Source organism: Cetorhinus maximus, chromosome 14, assembly GCF_964194155.1.
Source record: "Cetorhinus maximus chromosome 14, sCetMax3.hap1.1, whole genome shotgun sequence".
Classification (NCBI taxonomy): Eukaryota; Metazoa; Chordata; class Chondrichthyes; order Lamniformes; family Cetorhinidae; genus Cetorhinus; species Cetorhinus maximus.
Window position 1 is genome coordinate 79,935,478 of NC_135892.1, and position 24,605 is coordinate 79,960,082.

General features: G+C 44.2%; 1 protein-coding gene across 2 annotated transcripts in view; it reads left to right on the forward strand.

Moving 5' to 3' along the window:
- LOC144689765 (extracellular tyrosine-protein kinase PKDCC-like) overlaps positions 1–24,605 on the forward strand; it is a 77,089-nt gene that overhangs the window by 44,367 nt on the left and 8,117 nt on the right. Inside the window, exons 6-7 of one of the 2 annotated variants that reach the window (XM_078557145.1) lie at positions 11,774–11,947; positions 13,120–13,248. The exons of the other annotated variant lie outside the window; for it this stretch is intronic. Of the exons in view, the coding sequence (XP_078413271.1) occupies positions 11,774–11,947; positions 13,120–13,205 (260 nt within the window). The 3' untranslated portion in view covers positions 13,206–13,248. Of the gene's footprint in view, positions 1–11,773; positions 11,948–13,119; positions 13,249–24,605 lie in introns of those variants that run through there. 2 annotated transcript variants of the gene reach the window in all.

The following is a 24,605-nucleotide window of genomic DNA, read 5'->3' on the forward strand; positions in this document are numbered from 1 at the left end:
AATAGTTTTGCGTTTCTGATTTGGGGGGAGGGGCAGAAGACGCCAGTCCAGCTCTAACAGCAACAATCAAACTCAGTGTTTAGGATTTGATTTAGAAATAGTTCAGTTGAATGGATGCTACTTATTAAAAGCTGCATTCTTTCTGTGAGAACTGAATAGAACAGAGACATGCACCTCACAGAGTAATGGATATTGAATTTGCTGAACCACATTTATCTGCAACATCTTTTTCAGAAGTATGTCGGCTTTCTGTAGATTTAATAGATAGAGCTTTGTGCAGTGAATCATAAAGGAACTTTTGAAGTTGCAGTTATTGCCATTTTCTTACATTTTGTTTTGAGATGGTTGAAGGGCTCAAAAACACCTTTTTCCTGCTTGTGAATAATTGAAAAGTCATTGATTAGACATTTAAACACTTGACTGCTGAAGTGTGTTAAACATGTCATATTGTCCCTTTCTTTGGTGCATGCTTTTGAGAAACTTGCTTTCAATCTGCTGCTTGATTTACGAAAGCATCATTAGTTGCAGAGCAAATTGAATTCTGAAGAAATAAATACACAAAATACTGAGAGTGCACAGCAGGTCAGTCAGCTTTTGAAAAAGTAAAGGCAAATTAATGTTTTGGTCTCAACAGCATATTTCACACATTTCTAATTTCTATTTCAGAATATTTCCCCGGTTTCTCATTTTATCTCTGAAAATGTTGTTCAGATTCCTGTCGTTATTCTGGGAGCACGGGGTCAGTGAAATGTCCCTGTGTTGTGGAGGTGGGAGATTGACATGCAGGTCTTTAGTTTTGTACAAAAATGACCAAGGGCATGGATTACGATGAAGCAATTACTTTCCATTCCTCTAAGTAAGCGCCTGGCCTCCAGCTGATACCTCCTTCCACTGGTATGGCCCAAATCTGAACTGCCAGAAATACCACTGTGCTTGAGCAAATGTCCAAAGCATGTTGTGCTTTTAAACCACTGTGTCACAATGCTGCCACTATGTGCACATTAGAAAAAAGAGAAGCTGAGTTAACTTAGCGAAGTGAAAATGCTTGTGATTGGGCTGCTGTTATTCTTAATACCATTAGCAACAGTTTAAGGGGGTGTGTTACCATGGGCAAAATTTTTAGCCATTAACAAGGTTATTAAATTAAATTTTTCACTGCCCGCCCAACCTTACGGTTGGTGGGCAGGCAAAATAGCCAAGCGGCCTTTCTACTTTTTGGGAAACCTCATCCACGGGCGGGATGAGGTTCCCTAAAGCAAATAAAATATTTAAAATTTAATTAATAACATGTCCCTGCTCATGTGACAGAGTCGCATGTGGGGACATGTTTTATTACATTATTTATTTCTTTATTTATTTTTTGAAAATGCTTCATCCATCCCCCTGAGGCAGCTCTGTGCCTCAGGGAGATTATGAAGCGTGCACTCATGCGCATACTCAAAATTCCTGCTCTCCCCGCTCGCCCTCCCCCACTCGCCCTCCCCCACCCGCCTGCACAGGCAGCGCTGAGCACATGTTTCACGCTGGGCGGGCCTTAATTGGGCGGCGGTCGGTTTCCTAACTGCCCCCGCCCACCCCCACCAAGCCCACCCGACAAGGGAAAATTTCTGTCCCATGTAATTGTATCTTATAAACACTTTTATTGTGTTTAGATACAATGGTGCATATAAAAATGTGTAACGAAAAGTAACTTGATATGCTCTGCCAATAATGGCATACTACATAGGTTCGTCACCTGATATTATACTTAGTCACTCAAATTAGGAAGGTTCAAGGCCTAATACTTGTTCTGCTGAGCTTGTTGGTGGTGTTAGAGTTGCTATATTTCTCCTTAACACCCCTGTGTTGGGAAGGACTAAGATCAACTAAGGTTTACCGTCCTGGTCACTGTCCAGTAAATACTTATCCATGGATATTGCGTGTGAACAGGGTCTAGAGAATCTGTGAGGAAGTATAGTCCGTTCATACTGCCGGGACTTTCTGGTCCCGCTCGCTGTGGGACCGGAAATTCCCGCCCAAAAGTCAAGGGACCTTTGGCTGGTCTGTCAAAGTTTCCGCCCCGCCCGCGACGATTCCCACCACAGGCGGGACCGGAAAATCCCGGCTAAGCCGTTCATACATAGAGAATGGCCACCTGGGCAAGATGCTGCAGCACTGTGTAACCTGTATGAACTAGCACAATTCACTGCCTTTAGAAAGTGTTGACAAATTGGGAAGTAAATAGAGATATCACACTGCCAAGCAGAAGATATGTCAAATCTGATCTATATATCATTTTGCATTGCTGTCAAACACTGGGTTTCCTAGGCAGGGTTTTACTGACTTTGCCAGGAACTAAACTTTCACAAGAACTTCCTAGGTGGTATATTTATCAAGGATATACAGCTAATCAACAATTTTTTATAAGAGGAAATACATCTTCTATGAAGTTCAGTGGGCAAGCGGTTAACTGCTTTTTTCTTTAGTCAAATTTTAAAAGTTCATCTTTTAATACTTTGAACCCTATTTAATGGCATTGAACTGACAGTACAAAACATCTGTTTGCCAATAACTAATGTGACCGGCCTGGTCGCATGGCTATAAATCTGTTAGTTGTCCATTTAAGTTGCACGTGGCAAGTCAGCACTGCTTTACTAAAGAGCATGCTTCACTAAATAACGAAAGGAAGAATTTCCATTCTAGCCTGGACAGGCTACAGCCAGTTTTCTTTTTCAAACACGCTTGAAAATCACCACAATATACTAATACATCTGTTTTCAATTAGCCCACTATGTTGTGTGTCTCTTTACAGTCCAAATTATTTGGAAGGAAAACCTAGGCTGGAATTTTATGCATCCCCCCTTCCCAACACCACCCTCCCACTCCCGCAGGAGTAGGTTGACAGAGAGCAGAGTGGGAAGGAGGGGTGGTGTAAAATCTAGTGGCATGGTGGGGTTGCCGTATCTTTCACCTATCTGCCTCTGCTGAGATTTTATCAGTGGCGGGGTAAGAGTCTTGTGCCCTTGAGCCAATTAAGACCCTTAATTGCCAATGAAAAGACTCCTACTGTTGTTGGTATTTTGCCAGTGGCAAGGGATACCTGCACCAAGTAGTGAAGCCACCAGGTAAACCCTGGTGGCCTGGCTTCAGGGTTGGGGTAGGGGTATCCTTTCTGTTTGGGCACCCTGTGCCCCATGAAGGATTCCATCCCTCCACCACCTCCCAGTGGAAAGGGTCACTCAAGCATGTTTACCTCTGCTGGTCACCCCCTCCCCTACCTCGCAAGAGCCTGCTTTACTCGCCCTGGTGAAGCCGCCCCACTTAGCTGGTTATCCGGCCTCTTCCATGGCTCCTCATCGGGAACTGACTGGGATTGGGGAGCTGCGCTGGCCATGTGATTTGTCAACAGCTCTTGGAGGTATTCTCCCACATGGGGGCCGAGGCCACAACCTCAGGCAGTTAACTACCTGAGGATCATTACATTACGGTCATGGCTTCCCAGGCCAGTGGAGGTGGGCACGCCCCCAACTTTTCATCCAACAGGTGGTGCCACTGCCTTCGCAAAAAACCTGGCCCTAGTTACAGACCTAGAAACTTTCCCACATTTGGCAGGGGTTTCACGTGTGAGATTACAATCTCCTGCCCCCCTGTTTCAGGATCGTGTCCTCAGCATTAACTGTGCCAGTGTATCTCAATATTGTTCTTGCCTTCCAGTTGGTGAAAGCAATAGAACCCATTCACAAATTCTGCTGCCAGTTGGTATGAAGAGAGCATGAGAGAGAATGAAAGAAGAGTGGGGAAGGAAAAGAGAATGGGGTAAAAGAGTAGGTTAATGCCATTTGGTGGATGCCTGCAGCATATGTGACAGAGGCATTTTACTGCTTTTAGCCACGTATATGTTTTTAGGGCAACTCGTAGGCCTGGATTTTCACTGAGTTGTGATGATTTGGAAGCCCTTTAAAAAAATCTGGGACTCCCAACCTCATTCCTGGGCTGTCTGATATTCAGGAGTTTAAAGGATGTAAGCTTGTCCCTGTTAGAAGCCCACATCTGGCACTCCCAACCTAGTCGTCTCCATTGCAGAGATAGGCATTTCCTACTCCTCCAAAATTTTCATGGATTCGGGTCAGGTTTTTAAAGAGTCGTAGTTCATGAACCTTCAGAGGAGTTGTGATCCCTAGTCTGCATGAGGGTATCTTTTGAAAAGTCAGTTAAAAAGGGCCTCCTCAAACCCCTATGCCAAGCGCTGCCCTCCCGCCAACCCCTATGGTCCCTCATGCCCTCTTTGCCAAGCTCTGTCCTTCCACGCATCCCCATGACTCCTCATGCCCCCTATGCTAAGTTCTGCTCTTCGACCCATCCCTATGGCCCCTCTTGCCACCTGAGCCAAGCTGTACCCTTCCACCTGCCCCCTATGGCTACTCATGCCCCCTATGCCACTTCCACACCCATTTACCCACTATACACTGTCTATAAGCAATGAACCCTATAGTATATAGTGGGATATATAAAAAAAGCTTTAAAAAAAGTAATTCATTCATAACTTTCTCCTATGTATTATGTGTCCTTGGCTGAGAGCCCAGACAACCATTAGAGTACTAAAACACTTGCACCCAGAAAAATCATTGTTTCTCTGATCTATACTGTCAATTTATCAGTGCTTGTTTACACAGCATTAAGTGATTTCAAAGGTTTGTGGGTTTTGTGCTTGATACCTTAAAAGATCTGGATGGAGATTGACACTTTTATTAGCTTTTAGTGAAATTACTTCTTTAACATAGGAGAAAGTTATGAATGAATTACTTTTTTAAAGGTCTGAATCTTCCTGTCGGCATGCAGGGGTAGGCCCAACATGCCAACGTGAAAAGTGACATGCGATGACATTGGGCGTACGTCCTGATGTCATTATGCATCACCTCGATATTTCGTTCGGTGGGCGGGCGCCGGAGTCGGCTGCACGCCTGCCGAAATGTCAACGGCCTATTAAGGCCATTAAGAAAGTAATTAAACTAGTTGAGAACACTGCCCATCCAACCTTAAGGTTGGTGGGCAGCCAAAAAGCCCAAGCGGCCTTCGCGTTTTTCAGGAAACCTCATCCATGGGCGGGATGAGGTTTCCTGAAGCTTTTATAAAATAAATAAATAATTTTTCCCAACTTCACAAACATGTCCCAACTCATGTGACACTGTCACATGAGGGGACATATTTAAATACATTTTTACATCATTTATTAAAATGTTTTATTCCCTATTCAATCTCCCCAAGGCAGCTCCGTGCTGAGCGCTACTGGCCGCACGTTACGCTGGGCGGGCCTTAATTGGCCCGCCTGCATAAAATGGCGGCACGCAGCCGATCGTGGGCGGCATTCAGCTCCGCTCCCACCCAGCCCGCCTGCCATAAGAAAGATTTTCCCCAAAGTTTTTTTTCAGAGACCATGGGCACCATTTTACCCCTGTTGTGGGGGATGTGCGGGAGTGGGCGCGGGTGGGTGGGTTCCCGATCGGCGTCCCGGTCGGGGGCACACCAATTAAGGCCCGCCCAGCGTGACGTCTGCTCGGAAGCTCTGAGCGCTCCCTGTGTGGGCAGGGGTGATTCCCTAAGCCGGGAGTGCGCTCTTTCGTGCAAAGCGCCACCTCAGGGAGATCGGTGGAAGTTTCAAAATCTTTTAAAGGGTAGAAAAAATTTTCCTGACATGTTTCCTCATGTGACATTGTCACATGAGCTGGGACATATCCATTACTTTTATTTAAAAATTTTCTGAAATTTTTAAATCCTTCATGAAACCTCAACCCGCCCATGGATGAGGTTTCATGCTTTTTCGGAAGGCCAGCTGGGCTCTTTGCCTGCCCGCCAACCTTAAGGTTGGACGGGCAGGTCCATTAATCATTTCAATTACTTTTTTAATGGCCTTAATAGGCCATTGACAGGTCAGTGGGCGCACAGCCAACTCTGCTGCGTGCCCGCCGAACTGAAAATCTAAATGACGCGGGGTGACGTCGGTACGCACGCCCGACATCGTTTTACACGTCGTTGAGCGGTCCCCGCCCCCCGCTCGCCGACCGGAAAAAGCTGTCCCATATACACTTTAGGGTTCATTGGTTCTAGACAGTGTGTCAATTAGCATGAAAGTGTCATTGTTTTGCATTGGTGTATGAGGGACCATAGGGGGTGGTTGGAAGGGTAGAGCATGGCATAGAGGACATGAGGGACCACAGGGGTTGGGTGAGGGGCATGAAGTGGCATGGACGGGGCATGGGGAGTGTTTGGAAGGTGAGGGGATGTGAGGGCTGGAGGGCCTTTGTGTTTTTATTCTAATTGGGACAAAGTCCCATGGCGCCAAGGCAAGTCTTTTGACAGCCCACCTCTGCACCCAGCAGCCCCTGTGGCTGCCTCCGAACTTCTTCCTGGGTGGGCTGGCCCAATTGCAGCCCGCACCTGCCCCGGCAATGAAGATCCTACCTTTGCGGGCCGAGCTTGGAATTTTCTTAACTGCTACTGCCTGCCTTGAAGATGAAAATGCAGGCCTCACTGTCTCACATAAATGGCTCTCATCTGAAAATCTCCCACTTTCCATTTGTCTAATTGTGGCAGTTTTGCTTGACATGAAAACACTGTTGAAACTCACACATGAAAAAAAAAGCCACTTGAATAAGGTACCAGCACAGGCAGGACAGGCCAAATGGCCTCCTTTTGCTGTAAGTTCATAAAGACTACTGGCATCATGGAACCTTAATAATATTAGAGAGTGCACCTAGAAAAGAGAAGATCAAGGAAGAATATGGATCACCCCAAAATATACCATTAACTTAGGGGTTTGTGATGAGTAAGCTTATTATACTGTTGGGTGTACTGTAGTTCCTGTTTAGGAAAATTCAGCAATTCCTGTTGCTGTAAAATTGTTTTCAACTCAAGTTCATGTGAAAAAATTCTATTTAGACTGCAAATTGTTTACGCTAAATGCTTAACAGTAAATTCTTTTTCTGTCAGGTAAATTGATTTGGAGTTAAGGTGGTAAATGAAATTAAGATACAGATCAGCCATAATCTAATTGAAATATGGAGCAGACTCAAGGGGCTGAATGGTCTTATTCCTGCTTCTGTATTCCTATGTTCCAAAATTGCTACTCTACTCACTAAAAAGGGATAAAGAAATTTCAATAAAATTCATTGAGTGATAAAGGCAAGGCAATTAACATTCTTTTGAAATCAAAATCAGACCAGGCCTCCAAGTTCAAAGAGCCATTGGTTATAGCAGGTAATTACAGATATTTAATCTTTCCATGTCCTGATCTGTGATAGTATGGCACTATTTGATGGTAGATCAGAATCACATGCAAGAATGAATATAGTACTTGCTCTTATAATTATAAATAACTAGGAGGTAAAAAAAACGCAACTATAATTGTAATTATTTGTTGCAGTTCATCTTAACCTTCTGACTTTGTATCTGATTAGCAGAAGCACTACACTGAGATTAAAGCAACATTCCAAAGAAGTACATTTCAACAAAATCTCATTTAAAAATAGCATTTTGTCATACTCGGGTAGTCCAGGCTACAAATTACTGCAAGCCCAGGTCATGTCCAGTCATGTCATGAAACAACATCAACAAAAACATTTATCTCGGTTTTCAAAAGGCCTTCGATAATGTGCCCCATATTAGACAAATGAAAAGGTCAGAGAATGCAGAGTCAGAGGACAAGTGGCAGCATGGATTTCTAGCTGGCTCTGTAAAAAAAATGGAGACTGGGCATAGAGGCTAGTTATTCAGAGTGGCAGAATGTGGAAAGTGTTCATCCACAAGGTTTGGTGCTGGGACCACAGCTGTTCATACGTTACATTAACGATTTGGACTTTGGAATCAAAAACACAATTTCTGAATTTACAGATTACACCAAATTGGGGGCGGTTGGGTGGTGTTACTGAGGAAGACTGAAAAAAACTACAGGAGGACATTAATAAGCTTACAGAATGATCAAATAATTGGCAAATGAAGTTCAACACAGATAAATGTGAGGTAGCACGTTTTGGTATGAAGAGTAAGGAGGTCACTTATAACTTGGAAGGTGCAAGTCTAGGTGGGATAGAGGAACAAAGAGGTCTCAGAAGACCAAATATACCAATCACTAAAAGTTGCGCCACAGGTCAGCAAGACTGTTTAAAAAAAAAGGAAACCAAGCATTTGGCTTTATTTCTAGAGGGGTAGAATTGAAAAGTAGGGAAATTATCCTAAACTTGTGTTGAACTTTGGTTAGATCTCACATAGAGTACTGCATTCAGTTTTGGTTGCTACCATCATCATTGTCAGTTCCTCAAAATAAGCATGACGTCTGCCAGGGTCACCATATTATGAAAAGGATATAGAGGCACTGGAGAGGCTGCAGAGAAAATGTACAGAAATGCCTTGGGTATACATATCAGGAAAGGATTGACAGCCTGGGTCTCTTTTCTCTTGAAAAAAGAAGGCTGCGGGTAACCTGATAAAGGCTTTTAAAATTGTGCAAGTTTGTGATGGAGAGGATGCAGGGAGAACGTTTCCACTATAGGGAAGAGCACAAATAGAGGCCATCAATTTATGACAGTCACCAAGAAATCCAATCGGGAATTCGGAAGAAACTTTTTTATCAAAAGAGTGATGAAAATGTGGAACTTGATACCATGAGAAGTGGTTGAAGCAAATAGTTCAGATGCTTTAAGAGGAAGCCAGGTAAGTACATAAAGAATAAGTGAATGGATGGTCACTGTAATGATTGTAAGTTAAACCCTTTTTTACTGTTATGGAGACCATGTGACTGTATAGACCAATCAGCCCTAAGCGTGGGGAGTCTTAGGGGTGGAGCTTTTTAACCTTGGTCTTGGAACAAGCAAGTAGCCTCATCTGGGAGTCTGTAAATAAAGCTCACTGTTTCTTACGAGAAACCAGTCCTGCACTCCAAGATTATTACAGTTACGATGATAGATTTAGATAAAAAAAGATGGGAGGAGGCTCCAGTGGAGCATAAACGCCAACATGAAATGGTCAGGATGAATAACCTGTTTGTGTGCAGTATTTTTAAAATTCTTTCATGGGATGTGGGCATTGCTGGCTAGACCAGCATTTGTTGTCCATCCCTAACTACCCTTGAAAAGGCGGTGGTCAGCTACCTTCTTGAACCATGTGATGTAGGTACACTCACAGTGCTATTAGGAAGGGAGTTCCTAGTATGTCCAACATCTTGAGCAGGATTTTCCCTTCGTTGGGCGAGCGTGGCGGGCGAGCCCGGGAGCAGCCGGGGAATGGACCGCCACCTGCAATCGTGCGCCGACTGCGTTTTCAAGCTGGCTGGTCAATTAATGGCCAGCCTGTGTGAAACACTCACTGAGAACCTCAGTGCTGCCGAGGTGGAGGGCAAGAGGAGTGCAAGCGCTAAAGTCTGCGCATGTGTGGGGCAGCGTGCACTGAAGGCACAGAGCTGCCTCAGGGAGCTGAAGAATTTTACAATTAAGGGGTATGGGGAGAGAGCAGGAGAATGGCATTGAGATAGAGGATCAGCAATGATCATATTGAATGGCAGAGCAGGCTCGAAGGGCCGAATGACCTACTCCTGCTTCTATTTTCTATGTTTCTATGTTTCACTATTTAAGAAATGCTCTGCACATCTGTTCCTCCTACCAAACTTTATCGAAAGCCTTCAGAAAATCCAAGTCCACTCCATCCACTAACTCCCCTTTATCAATTCTATTAGCAATATCCTCAAAAAACTCCAACAGGTTTGTCAAACATGGGACAGGATTTTGCCCTTGGCGGGGGTGCTCAGGAAGCTGACTGCAGCCTGCGATCGGCTCCGCATTGTGATTTCACGCTGACGGGACAATTAAGGCCCGCCCAGCGTGGAACGTGAGTGGCAGTGCTGAGCATTGACTGTGCGGGCGGGGGGAGGAGTGTGAGTGGGCCTAGTGCGATGGCACGCGCATGCGCGCGAAAGAGTGCTTCAATCTCCCTGAGGCACGGAGCCGCTGTTTAAAAAAGAAACAAAGGAAATAAAGTTGCCATAAAACATGTCCCCTTTGTCACATGAGCTGGGACGTGCTTTTAATTCAAAAATAAATTTTTTGTTTGATGTTTATTTGCTTTATGAGCGACCTCCTAGGAATTGCCAATCTTTCAGCACGTGAACCGCCCGTGGATGAGGTTTCCTAAAAAAATGTAAAGGCCGCTTGTCCTTTTTGCCTGCCCGCCAACCGTTAGGTTGGACGGGCAGCGTAAATTTGAACTTAATTAGCTTCTTAATGGCGTTAATAGGCCTTTCAATTGTCGGCGGGCGTGCAGCTGACTCTGGCGCGTGCCCACCGAATGAAATATCACGAGACTGCGCGATGATATCGGGACTCTCGGCCGCCATCATCGCGCGTCATTTTATGCTCAGGCGTGTCGGGCACGCGCCCACACACCGAGCGTAATATTCTGCCCATGATTTCCCATTCATAAATCCAGGTTGATTATGCCCAATGAAATCATGCTACATTGGTGTTGTTCACGTTTGCATGGCGCCTTTCTTCCTGTGATATTAACAACATGAAAAATTGTAGAAGAATCTGATAGTACAGTTAGCCAGGCATTCACATAGCTTAGTGATGCCACCAAGTTCGCCATACCAGCTTCCTATCGGAAAAGGATTCTCAGCTAAAGGGTGGTATGTTGTGTCTGGAGATACCTGGGGCTGAGGGGAGGGTGGTGTGGGTTGCGGTGGGGGGGGAGGTGGTTGTGAGTGTGTGGGTGGGGATAGGGGCATGGTGCAGGTATCAGCAAACGGCTTAAATTGTTTGACATCCGTGTTGGTGCTTATCTTCTAACTATGCCTGATGAAGGAATTCCCATTGGGCAAGAAATTGGTGCCAGTAATGGAAACAAAACGTACAACAGTTGACACAAAGGCTCAATGGCAGAGGTGGGGGTGGGGTGAGGGGGTTGGGTGGCATGAGTGGAAGATGATAAAAAAGGCCAAAAAATGGCTGAAAATACAATTACCTCAGCTTTACTGTATCTTTCCACATTGTGCTATTTAATAACCTTGTGCAGCAACCCTGGGTGCTCACCTTACATGGGGCACGATCTACATCTGATGTCCTACATGTCAGAATGGTGGGAACTGGGCATTCCAAACCTTCAATTAATATTTAAATAGAGTGCCAGGATGTTTGAGGTGGACACTTGCATCATTGCTGGAAAATAGACCAAAGACAAAGTGAATGGAATTCTAGTGGCATAAAGGATTGTGCCCTGATCAAGGCTGAGATTGTGCCTGGACTCCATGATACATGAAAGTGTATTTAATGTAATCTCACGGGTAATTTGTTTATAACAAATAGACCACTTGATCATTGATTAGCTGGTTGTTAGAGCGTTTTTGCACTCTTCTCTGATATGGAATTTTACCAGGCCGACTAGCTCTCCTCCAGACCATGGGAGTATCATGAAGGACAATAGCGACCTCCTAGGAATTGCCAATCTTTGGCATGTGAACTGTCCTCATGACTTATGGCATTTCTCTTGCTGGAGAACACAAGAAAGCAAGACACAGTCATGGAGGCAAGTGTTAATAGGATTTATAGGAATAGGGAGAAGGACAATAAAATAAGAGGGTGGTGAATAAGATCAATTAATCTCCATGATGCAGCTTGTTTTTGACATGAGTGGATACCTAACACACACACTGTTCATGCTTGAAAACCAAGATTTGCTCCTCCAGTTTCATGCAGTTTGGTTTGGTTCATAGATTAATGATGCTAACATCATTTATTTGCTTGGTTTGCAGAATACAAACAATTAGCCAATGTTGCTGTACCAGATGAAAACTATAGGTGTTGGCCATCTTACCACCACGAAGGCTGCCTGCTGTCCGTCTATGATCTTCATGAGGCCATGGAGATATGTGACAATCATTCCCAGTGCCATGCTTTTGTTCTAACCAATCAGACAACTTGGACAGGTAAACCTTATTCTGGTCCAGACAAAATCCGATCCAGTATGATGACAATGGGTGGGTGAAAAACTCGCCATATTGGGGCAAATTTAGTGAGAATATTGGCCTGGTCAGAGCTAGGTGTACCTTCCTGACAATATTCGCGAATGGGGTTTTTATTACTGAGATTCCGAGTCTTAACCAAAGTTTTCTATTCTATTTGTCTTTTCATAAACAAGATAAAATGGTGGCCTTGCTCATATTCTTCCTCAGTCTTGCTGAAGATTGTTATTCAAAGTGGAAGATAAACCTTACTGCACCAACTCCCAGGGGGATCCCAGCATTGCCATGTCTATTTGTCACACTGATATGGTTTTATTGCATTTAAATGAGAAAATGCACAGCACCATGACAATCTTAATTTAAGGCATGTTTCCAACAGTGTAATAACAATATTTAGAGTACTCGAGGAACCCCAGAATGAGAGTAATCACTTTTCCAAATTGTAGAGCATCCAAATTCAAACAGGATGCGAGTTTTATGAGTTATTTTTTAAAATATGTATGTAGACAGGCTTTAAGAAAACCCTTAAATGAAGGGACTGTTTTAAAAATAAAGAAGACCTCTAAAGAAAAAGTGCTGTGCAGTATGATTGGATGGCATAGAGGAGGAAGGGAGTTTAGTTAAAAAGAAAGTCACAGCAAGCCACAATGTGCATTCCAATGGTGAGCTGCATGAACCACTGATCTATCATTCCTTGTCATATCTTGATGCATGCATCAGTGATCACTGCCAGCACAGGCTGGGATCAAGTCCAGCTGTTGGAGAATGCGAGTGGGAGCTCAGTTCAGCTTGTACGAGGTCAGAGTGTGAAAACACCAGGCACTGATGAAATCTGCAAATGACACTCTACTGAAAGATGGCTTTAATTACTTCTATGAGCTGCAGAAGGATAACCAGCGTAGCAGTGACTGTAATGGGTGCGTGTCTGTCAGCATAATACGCTGCTTCTGTAATTTAACAGGAAGTTTTGAAAATAAAGTCCCGTCTAATTAAAGTGGACAGGTGAAGGAAACTCATCATTTGGCATATTTGACTACCTTTACTGAAACAAGCGCGAGTGGGATTCCAGCAGTTCAGAATTTGTTTTCTCACTTGAGTGAAATTATGACCAGATATCTCTTCTCTTCCATTCACAGGACGGCATCTTGTTTTCTTCAAAACCAGCTCGAATCGCATGGTTCCTGCTGCGGAGAAGATAACATTTGTGAAAGTGACAGGCTGAGCACCAGAGGAGCTTTGGACACTCAAGAGCACAAGCGACCCGGGCAGGGATTAAAAAGCAAGGCCCACCGTGGGATTAAGTGCCCCTGCACTGCTGCTTGTGTGTTTTTCTCACTAAAGTGTCATGAGATGGGATGAAAGAGAGGTGATCAGGATCACCTGGAAAACGTGCAATACCGCGAGGGTGGGGAAAGTGAACCGAAGAAAAACTCCACACGTGGATGTGGCTTTCTAATGCAAGGTCGCTGTCATTTTGTTTAGACATTATTCGGTCTGGAAATCCCCTCCACTTCTCTTGTCACTGAGCAAGCAGAAAAACCATCTCAGGATGCTGTATGAAATAGGCCAGCCTATAAGGCATTGCTTAAAGTAGATGAAGAGGGCATTTTGAAAATGTTAATGTACGAATAATAACAATTTCCCATATGTCAGGATACAGAAATGAATTCAGTCACACTGAGCTCCTGGCATTTTCAATATTGGAACGTAACAAGAGCGTTTTATTTGCCCTCGTTTTTATTCCCTTTGTATTGTCTTTCCTTCCCCTATGCTACTTGCTACACAGTTGCTTCCTGCGCAGTCTTGTTCTCAGATTTCCATTGATGCTATTCCTCATAGTGGATAGGGGAATGTATGTGGGCAATGGGGAAGTGGACCCTCCATTCCAAATTTTCCCCCCCAAAACCTCAGGGAATCTCAGGTTTGAAATCTATCCCTCGGAGATAGGCCCCTGGAATATTAACACGTTCAGATGAAATTCTTTTTTTCTGCTATTTTAACTGAGGCATTAACCAGTTTCTTCTAATACTCCTCATATTTAATTCCAAGGCACAACTTTTGCCATTCACTTCACTAACCTGTTACCTAATGACACAAGTCTTTCGTTATTTTGACAATACCAATGTTTATCAATTCAGTGCTGTTCAGTAACATGAGCAGAGAAGGGGAACCGAAAAATGTGAGAAAATTAAAGTAATAGTATACACCAAGAAAAAGTGGCAACTGATCAGGTGTATTTTAAAATTTATTTTCTTTTGATGGACAAAGTTTGTCTTGCTTATTTGCTTTCAGTGAAAGTATTATTGATGCAATGACATCTGTCATGATCCTTTCTGGCTCCAACGGGTCATTTTCTAACTTTGCATTTCAGTGAGGGAATATTGCCCATCAGAGCTCATATTGGAAATTGAGGTGTGCACTGTGCATGGTTTTCTGGTTATTGTTTCAAGGCATCATGCCTGAATTTCTGATATGGGTGAAGCTTTCCACTGAGAGCATAAAGTCAGAAAATCACCTCTAATATTTTTTTAAATGTGATATACATATTTTTAGTAAACATTTATTTATTTTTTGTATTAAAACAGCATTAAACTTGATGAAGTGAAAATCAAGCGTCTTTTGTTGAGTGCGAGTGTGGGTTCCTGTGTGAGTACTGCGGCCTGGGACCTCTCAGGGGCAGATGTTATGCTTCTCAGCAGCTTTTATTTTCCCCAGTTGCAGCAGAATAAGTTGGCCTGAGAGCCACATCTGGAATGACTTTCTTCGTGTGGTGTGGGAGCCACAACTAGGCAAGGGATGGGGGCAGAGGTGGGATGGGAGGTGGTGGTATTCAGGGAGTGGAAGTTGCATGGGGAACTGTGGGGTACCATGCAGTCACGCAGTGGGGAAATGTTGCGTTGTTATGAGGCAATGACATTTTCACTCTTATCACTGCAAGTTGAAACTTCGCAGATTGCTACCTATGCTCTGTGAGGGTTGCTTGTGTGATTTGGGAGCAGCTGGTAAGCTGGGGCTGCTGGTGGCATGTTGTGTTGTGGATCCCATAAAGCTAAAGTGTGACAGACCTGTTCAGTCTGACGAGCGCAGAATCCGATCTACAAAGGCTGTGCTTCGTGTGGTGAGGTCTGTGTGTAGCCAGGACAAAATTATTTTTGATTACACACTTGATTAGACTAGAACACAGCACAGTCCATCAAAGCCTTTTAAAATATGGGGGAGGGGAAAGAAGCAGGGTTCCAGCATCCCAAACTGCTCGTTGAAATAGATAAATTTGTAAGACAAATAATGTGTTTAAGCCAGTTAACAGATGGACAGTGCTTCACATTAAAGAAATGCCCATGTTGTATGGGGCAGGTGTGATGGATTGCTTGTTACTCTATCCTCACTGTGAGGTTCAAACAGGCTGACCTGCCCTTTTGCCTTTCCAAACACATCCATTCATTCTACTTCAGACCTGAGAAGCTCTAACCCTTGCTCTGAAAGAAGATCCAGGGTCTGCTGAATGGCTGACCCAGAGCACAAGATAAACAAATCTGAAAATAAAAAGCAGCTGAATGATATTTACTCAGTACAAAACCAGCAGCCATTGATGAAAAGTGACTGTAGGACAATGGGATGATAGGAATAGGAACACAGGGTGATTTAGTATCCATTTCCTCAAACTTCTGAATGCTACTGGCATTTTTTTAATACACAGTCCACGTTGACATCTCTGTATTGTGGAAGGTAATCTTTGATGTTTAAAAATGTCTTTAGCTACAGAATAAAAATTCCCATTTCGCTAATAAGGGCTGGAGAAGGAAATTTTGCGAATTCTGCTTTGAGGTGAGGGGGTTGGAGTTGTTGAGGGGAGGGCAGCACTAGAATGCTCGTTCATCGAAATGTTGAACAAGATGTTTACACGGCCCATTACATTTCTCCCCTTGACACCCCCCGCCTCCTGTTTTCCCCATCTTCTGACAACACTTGTACGTACTGCAATAGAGTTCCCAAAGGGATAAGGGCCTTTTTAATATCTTGCCCAATCACTCTTCACACGGGAACCAAAAACATTTAGGCCTGGATTTTCAGCTTGGCCTGCGGGCACGTGCCTAACAAGCATGAGTGGGAAATAGCGCGCGATGACGTTGGGCGAGCGTCCTGATGTCATCGCGCACTTGTGTGATATTTCGGTCGGCGGGCACGCGAGGGAGTCAGCAGCTCACCTGCCGACAATTATGAGAGTTGTTAAGGCCATCAGTCAATTAATTAAATAGAATTTTTCCCTGCCTGTCCAACCTTACAGTTGTCGGGTGGGTGAATAGGCCAAGTGGCCTTTGGATTTTTGAGGAAACCTCATCCATGGACGCGATGAGGTTTCCGATGTCAATTAAAAATAAAATAAAAATTTTTAGAACTCGTTTTCAACATGTCCCTGCTCATGTAACAGAGTCGCATGACAGGACATGTTTTCCTTTTTTTTTGAAAACTTTATTTTTAATGTGAAAACTCTTCAGCTCCCTGAGGCAGCTCTGTGCCTACGGAGAGCTTTCACTGAGTGCATCCATGCGCATGTGCCAACTTCCGCGCTTGCCCTCCTCACCCCCCACCTAGGCAACGCTGAGCGTTTCAGCGTGCGATTCACACTGGCTGGCCGTTAATTGGCCAGCCAGCGTGAAATCGCGGTCGGGGCCTGATCGCGGGCGGCGGACTGTTGTGCAGCCGTTCCCGCGCCCTCCCGACGAGGGGAAAATCTTCCCCTTAGGTTTTGGAGGCTCATTCTTCCACGAGGTGTTGTGGGCTGTCCAGATTTTGCACTCACTCAGCCTGGATTTTCTGCCAAGTATTGCCTGATTTTCACATGGACACAGGGACCATTACACCGGACCCTTGACTCCTTTCTTCTCATCAAGTTTCCACTGTCATTTCCAGCATTTGAATGAAGGTGGAATGACTTGCTGACTTACTAACATCATGCATTCCGTCTTTGATCATTTGTACCGCATTTGTGCTCAGCAGCGATTATGATTGTAAAATAATGATCACTAGGCTAGTGCTTTACAAACTTTTTCCCAATGTGACCCCATTTTAACGCCTCAGGCTTTATGTGATGCCGGAGTGAAAACTAGGGAATCATTGAGGGGTGCGGGGGAGGGGGGGGTGGGTGCTGCGCGTTGGGCATAGTCACCATCTACTTTAACAAGCCAAGCACAGATCTTTGAAAGCTTTACAAATTTTTTTTTACCTTTCTTTTCAATGCAACCACTCTGCACTGAATTATTATCACTTGCTGTGGGGCTATAACTCATATCCCAGCTCTCCCTCCGAAAAGAAGCTGCAATCGGTATCTCCTTGGGTCATCATCTCTACTCCTTCTTCCTGAAGAAAAAGGAGGAGCAGCAGTGGGAAGCCAGGCTTGTGAAGCAGCAGTGGGAATACATGGCACCAACCCAATGGACCTCCAGGAGATAAAGCAGAGGCACTTCGACCAACCTAAGGAGCTTTTTAAAGTAATTGGCAAAAGAACAAGAAGCAAAGTTAGGAGAATTTATTTTTGCATAGCAAGTTGTTACAATCTGGAATGTGCTGCTTGAAAGGGCAATGGAAGCAGGTTCGATAAGAATTTTCAAAAGAGGAATTGGATAAAAACCAGGAGAACATTTTGCAGGGTTATGGGGAAATGGCAGGAAAGTGGTACTTTTAAGGAGCCAGCACAAAGATGATGGGCCAAATATCCTCCTTCTGTGCTTTATTATTCTATCATTCTATGAGCAAGAGCAGTAAATGGAAGATATTATGAAGGATAGCCTTTAGTCCCCTGAAAGGGCATTCATGAACAAAAATATAGGAAACCTCATGCTCACTATGGCGTATAAGCTCTCCATCAACAGTCCTGTGTTGATCTTCTCTCCTTCCCATCAATGACATGCCCTCACGGATAGAAATTTCCACGCACGCTGCAAAATACACAAATCCCATTCCTGGATAAAAGAAATCTTTCAACCTTGCCAAGAACAAATACAACGGAGCCATAGTTTTAATAAAAAAAAAATAGTGTGCATACCTTATACTTTGTTATCACCATGTTTTGCCTTGGTACCGCTGTGAACTCTTAAACGTAATCTTGTCTTCCACTCAGTACTACAGGAATAGTAGCAATCCAGGAAATGGCTCTCTTGTGATCTTTAATGAGGCTCTTGGAACTGAGATGGCCCTGTCTCATGGAAAGAAGGACTTGCTGAATTCTATACCACTTGTACACCTCCATGGCCAGCTTGACTATTTCAGAAACATATAGGTATGGGGCGGGGGTGGGGTCAGTGGAGGTTAGTTGGGGTACTGCAATCATGAGAGAAAGCAACATCATCTGTGTTAACTTTTGCCACAACACTCATACTGTTAGGAGATTTCCCATGGCCATTTGTCCATGGAAAAGAGGGCCTAATAATATTAATGAGATCAGTAAAGTCAGGTAAGTGTATTCTAGTGTGATTCACTCTGGGGCCAGACAGATAATTCTCCCCAGTTTGATGCCCCAGGCCCCTAAGGCATCCATTGAGCAAGATAACTGTTGGGTTTCTGGTTTACAGAATTTCAGTGAAGATCTGATGGAGGCTTCCACATACTCCAAAGCATACACCATGGTACTATTCATACAGGTGGTGGACTGTACCACTTATTCACACTGTCTAGAATGTTCCTCAGTACTTACATGTGAGTTTAATACTCGTTTTAAAAGCAGATCTGTGAGAATTAGTCTTCCATTGGGGGAAAACATTCCAATTAGCAATGTCTTCCTCAATACCTTCCACTGACAGCTGTTCCTACTCATTCATGCCTGTTTAATTTAATATATTCCCCTCTGACACATTCTCCTATTCCTCAAATGTCTCGGAGTTAGTGCTTGAAAGAGGGGTGAGTGAGTGATGAAACATACACTGAAGTGCCGACAGGGCCAGATGCACAGGGGCCTGAATCTTCTCCATTTCCTCAAACACATCTCGACAAAGAAAATAGGCCAAAATGCCGAGAGAAGAGCTCATGGGTCACTTTCAGTAATGCGAGTAACTTGAGGTTTTTGTTACATTATTCAGTGTTCAGTGCAATAGGATGAGAAAAAAGTGAGGCAGAATATTATTACAAATCTGCAGCTGGCACTTGCCTTGCTAGCTCTCCATCTGGCTCTCCCACTATGGCCACACTCCCAAGTGCTCTGCTGTTTCCTCTTTTTTGGGATGAGTAGGCAGCAGTTTAGAGGTTCACTGCCTATTACCAATTTTTGTCAGCTGTTATGGGTGGTCTTCTCCAAAGAACATATTCCAAAAGGTGAGAATGACTTCTGGCCAAAATGCAGTCAAACCCAGATGTCTGCATGCAGCCTGTAATGGGGTGATGAACCAAACAATTACACGCCACATGATGCTTCAGAGGGCTAAAATCATGTAAGGATGCGAGTGGAAGAATACTTTTGCAGGTGACAGCCAGAAGTATAAGGAGCATCGTATAACCTCATGGATGTTTTTGGCATGTCATTCAAGGGCCTTAATATGGTGAGGGAGAGATGATTGTAAATGGCAAACAATCGTTTGTACAGTCTTGAAGGATGTAGCTGGCTCATTCTACCTTGCCACCCTTGGCAAGGTTATTAAACTCTTCCTGGCACTAAGTTGACACAGAGTTTTGGAGTTGGCACTGGTTTCCCTGGCCAAATCCTTCCACTCTTACTGTGCTGATCTCCTTGTGGGCTTGTGACTTTAGGTGTCAATAGCTTCTGTCTCTCTGGAAAAATACTTCCACAGACTCAGTGGTGAACCTAACAATATCAAAGTCAAATTGAGAAATAGTAATGAGCACCCTATGTCCTTGATACAGGATGTTAATTACCATTAGTCAAGAAGGTGGCGGTGGCATAGTGTTAATCTCACTGGACTAGTAATGCAGAGGCTCAGACTAATGCTTTGGGGACACAGGGTCAAATTGCACCATGGCAACTGGACAAATTTAAATTTAATTATTTAATAAATCTGGAATTAAAAGCTATTTTAAACTAAATAAAAGCTAAATTAAAACCATGAAACCATTGTCTATTGTCATAAATACCCATCTGCTTCACTAATGTCCTTTAGGGAAAGAAATCTGCTGTCCTTATGGGTTTGGCCTACATGTGACTCCAGACCCACAGCAATGTGGTTGGTGCTTAAATGGCCCAGCAAGCCACTACAAAGTCAAAAAGGATGCACCACCAAGGCACCAGAAATGACAACAGCAAACCCAGCTCTGTCAACCCTGCAAATTCCTCCTTATTAACGTCTGGCGGCTTGTGCCAAAATCAGGACAGCTGTCCCACAGACTAGTCAAGCAACAGCCTGACATAGTAATGTTCACTGAATCATACCTTATAATGGGATTCAGTCAATTTTCAAACGTGTTGAGACAATTTCCCAGACACCACCATCGCCAACCCTGGGTATGTCCTGTCCAACCGACAGTACAGACCCAGTAGAGGTGGTGGCACAGTGGTATACAATCGGGAGGGAGTTGTCCTGGGGGTCCTAAACATTGACTCTGGGCCCCTTGAAGTCGCATGGAATCAGATCAAACATGGGCAAGGAAACCTCCTGCTGATTACCACCTACTGCCCTCCCTCAGCTGATGAATCAGTGCTCCTCCATGTTGAACACCACTTGGAAGAAGCATTGAGGGGGGCAACGGTACAGAATGCACCCTGGGTACTGACAGAGTGACCGAGTCCTGAAGGACATAGTTACTAGACTGGGTCTGTGGCAGGTGGTGAGGGGACCAAGAGGAAAAAGCCAATTTGACCTAATCCTTACCAATCTACCTGTTGCAGAATCATCTGTCCCTGGAGGAGTGTCCGCTGCACAGGCCTCATGCAGACAAAGTCCCATTTTGAGGATACCCTCCATTGTGTTGTGGGATAGGTCTTGAGCAACTCAAACTGTGCATCCCTGAGGTACAGTGGGCCAGCAGCAGCAGCAGAATTGTATTCAGCCACAACTTGGTTGTCCGACACATCCCCCACTCTGCCATTACCATCAACCCTGCTTCAATGAAGAGTGCAGGAGGGAATGGTAGGTGCAGCACCAGGTATACCTAAAAATGAGGTGTCAACCTGGTGAAGCTGTAACACTAGAGCTACAACACCCACATGCTTGCCAAACAGCTGAAAGAGCATGCAGTAGACAGCTACGTGATTCCACACCAACAGATTAGATCTAAACTCTGCAGTCCTGCTACAGCCAGTTGTGAATGGTGGGGGGCAATTAAACAATCAACAGGAGGAGGAGATCCACAAATATCTCCATCCTCAATGATACGGGGGCGGGGGATGGGGGTCAGCAAATCAGAGCAACAGATAAAACTGAAGCATTTGCAACCATCTTCAGCCAAAAGTGCTGAGTGGATGATACATCTTGGCTTCCTCCAGATGTCTCCAGCATCACAGATTCCAGTCTTCAGGCAATATGGTTCACTCCACATGATGTCAAGAAACAGAAGACACTTGATACTGCAAAGGCTGTGGGCCCTGACAATATTCCAGCAATAGTACTGAAGACTTGTGCTCCAGAACTAGCCATGACTATAGCCAAGTTGTTCCAGTACAGGTACAGCACTGGCACCTAACCGGCAAGGTGGAAAATATCCCAGGTATGTCCTGCCCACAAAAAGCAGGACAAATCCAACTTGGCCAATTACTTCCAGTTTACTCCAGATCATCAGCAAAGGGGACGTTGTCATCAACAGTGCTATCAAGCGGCACTTAGTCAGCAATAACTGACACTCAGTTTGGGTTTCATCAGAGCCATTCAGCTCCTGACCTCTTGGTCCAAACCTGAACAAGAGAGCTGAACTCAAGAGATGAAGCAAGACTGACTGCCCTTGGCATCAAGGCAGCATTTGACTGAATGTGACATTAAGGAGCTTGAGCAAAACTGAAGTCAATGGTAATTAGGGGGAAATCTCTCCACTGGTTGGAGTCATACGTATCACAAAGGATGATGGTTGTGGTTGTTGGAGGTCAATCATCTCAGTCCCAGGACATGACTGCAGGACTTCCTCAGGGTAGCACCCGAGGCTCAACCATCTTCAATTGAGTACTGCTGAAAAGAGAGAGTTTTTTTTGTCAAAGCTTTTCGTCTGGCACTCATCAGGACAATTCACAAGAAAATACCAATGTCAGGGGAAACAACAATTTTTACTGTATGAGAAGAGAGTGCTGATTGGTTGGCAAGTGGACTCTGATTGGTGGAGCCATTGCCATGGGGAATGCACCAGCTGATTTGACTGATGGTTAACTGCCAAGCATTGTATGAAATTTAAACCAGGCAACTTGATTCTGATTGGTCAAGACATTGCCCTGGGAAATTTGTCAGTGAAAGGCTGTTGCTTGTTTTGTTTAGCTAAAACAGGCACAATGTGCGTGCTTGTTCTTTCTGTCTGCAAAGAATAGGGACCCGTGTATTAATAAATGCAGCTTCCAGTACACATAAATGTGCCACATTGAGAGCCTGACTGACAATCTTAAATTGGTTAACAGCATAATTCTTAGCACATCGAGGATTATTTAGCAAATGTTGTCCAATCGCAGAATCATATCTAATGCTGGACACTGTGTTCTGAGTTTAGCAAACACGGGCTGGTTGGGCATGGTCTGTACCTTGCCCATTGTGAACAGTGGAAGGGACATGCTGTTTGATACAATTCACCAGTCTTTGGGACGTTTGGCCTACATACTTAGCATCACACTGGCAATGCCTCTTCCAATCAGAGTCCACTTGCACAACCAATCAACACTGTCTTCTCATACAGTATAAATATGTATATTGTTTCCCCCAACATTAGCATTTTCTTGCAAATTGCCCTAATGAGTGCAAGACGAAAAACTTTGACAAAAACTGTCTCTTTTTTCAGCAATACTCAAGTTCTGTACTACCAAACAACTAGTTATCTTCAACTGCTTCATCAATGACTTTCCCTCCATTATAAGGTCAGAAGTGGGGATGTTCACTGATGATTGCACAATGTTCAGCACCATTCACGACTCCTCAGATATTGAAGCAGTCCGTATCCATATGCAGCAAGACCTGGACAACATTCAGGCCTGAGCTGATAAGTGGCAAGTAACATTCACACCACACAAGTACCAAGCAATGACCATCTCCAACAAGAAAGAATCCAACCACCTCCCCTTGACATTCATTGGTATTATCATCACTGAATCCCCCACTATCAACATCCTAGGGATTACCATTGACCAGAAACTGAACTGGATCAGTCATATAAAAACTGTGGCTACAAGAACTGGTCAGAGGCTGGGAATTCTGCAGTGGCACCTCACCTTCTGACCCCCCCAGAGCCTGTCTACCATCTACAAGGCACAAGCCATGAGTGTGATGGAATGCTCTCCACTTGCCTGGATGAGTGCAGCTCCAACAACACTCAAGAAGCTCAACAGCATCCAAGGTGAAGCAACCCATTTGCTTGGCACCCCACCCATCGCCTTAAACATTCACTCCCTCCACCACCTATGTGTCATGTTATTATAATAATATATCTTGGGCTTACTGTACAAGACACAAGGCACCAATTACTTATAAGGGATTGGATAAACAGATAGTGGGCTCATTTTTTAAGAATAGGCACATGAGAACAGACATACATAGGCATAAAGCTTGAAGACATCAGAACGCAAAGTAAATGTAAAACTAAGGCAGGATCGCATAACACAGTTCCCTTCTAGTGATGTCGTGCTCATATCCCTTAAAGGCATAATGTAACACAACACACAGTGGTAACAGTATGTATTATCTACAAATGCATTGCATTGCATTGATTCCTTCGACAGAACCTTCCAAACCTGTGACTTCCACCAACTAGAAGGACAAGGGCAGCAGACAGATGGGAACACCACCCTCTGCAAGCTGCCCTCCAAGTCACTCACCATCCTGACTTGGAAATATATCACCATTCCTTCACTGTCACTGGGTCAAAATCCTGGCACTCCCTCCCTAACAGCACTGTGGGTGTACCCACACCACAGGGACTGCAGCGGTTCAAGAAGGCAGTTCACCACCACCTTCTCAATGGCAATTAGGGATGGGCAATAAATGCTGGCCTAGCCAGCGACACCCACATCCCATGAAAAGAATTTTTAAAAAATTATTCAAATTGGGTGGGCTTCAGAAAATCTGACGGGATCAGCCTTCTTCCAGTGAGCAGGTACAAATCAAACTCTTGACATTTTTCCATTCCAGTTTTTCCTGATGTGGGGAATGGTAGAAAAGTGGTAATGTTGCTGAACACTAATGATCCAGAAATGCTCCAGATAGAAGAGTTCAGATCCCACTATGGCAGTTAGTGAAATTTAAATTCAATTAACTTCCAATTCTGGAGTAAACAATGAAGACCATGAAACTGCCAGATTGCCATGAAAACCCATTTGCTTCACGAATGGCCTTCAGGGAAGGAAATCGACCATTATGCCTGGTCTGACCACTCTGTGACATTAGGCACACAGAAATATAGTTGACTCTTAACTGCTCTCTGAAATGGCTTCGCAAACCACTCACTTGTTTCAAACTGCTACCAAAAAGTTAAGTAAGAATAACATCAGATGGACCAT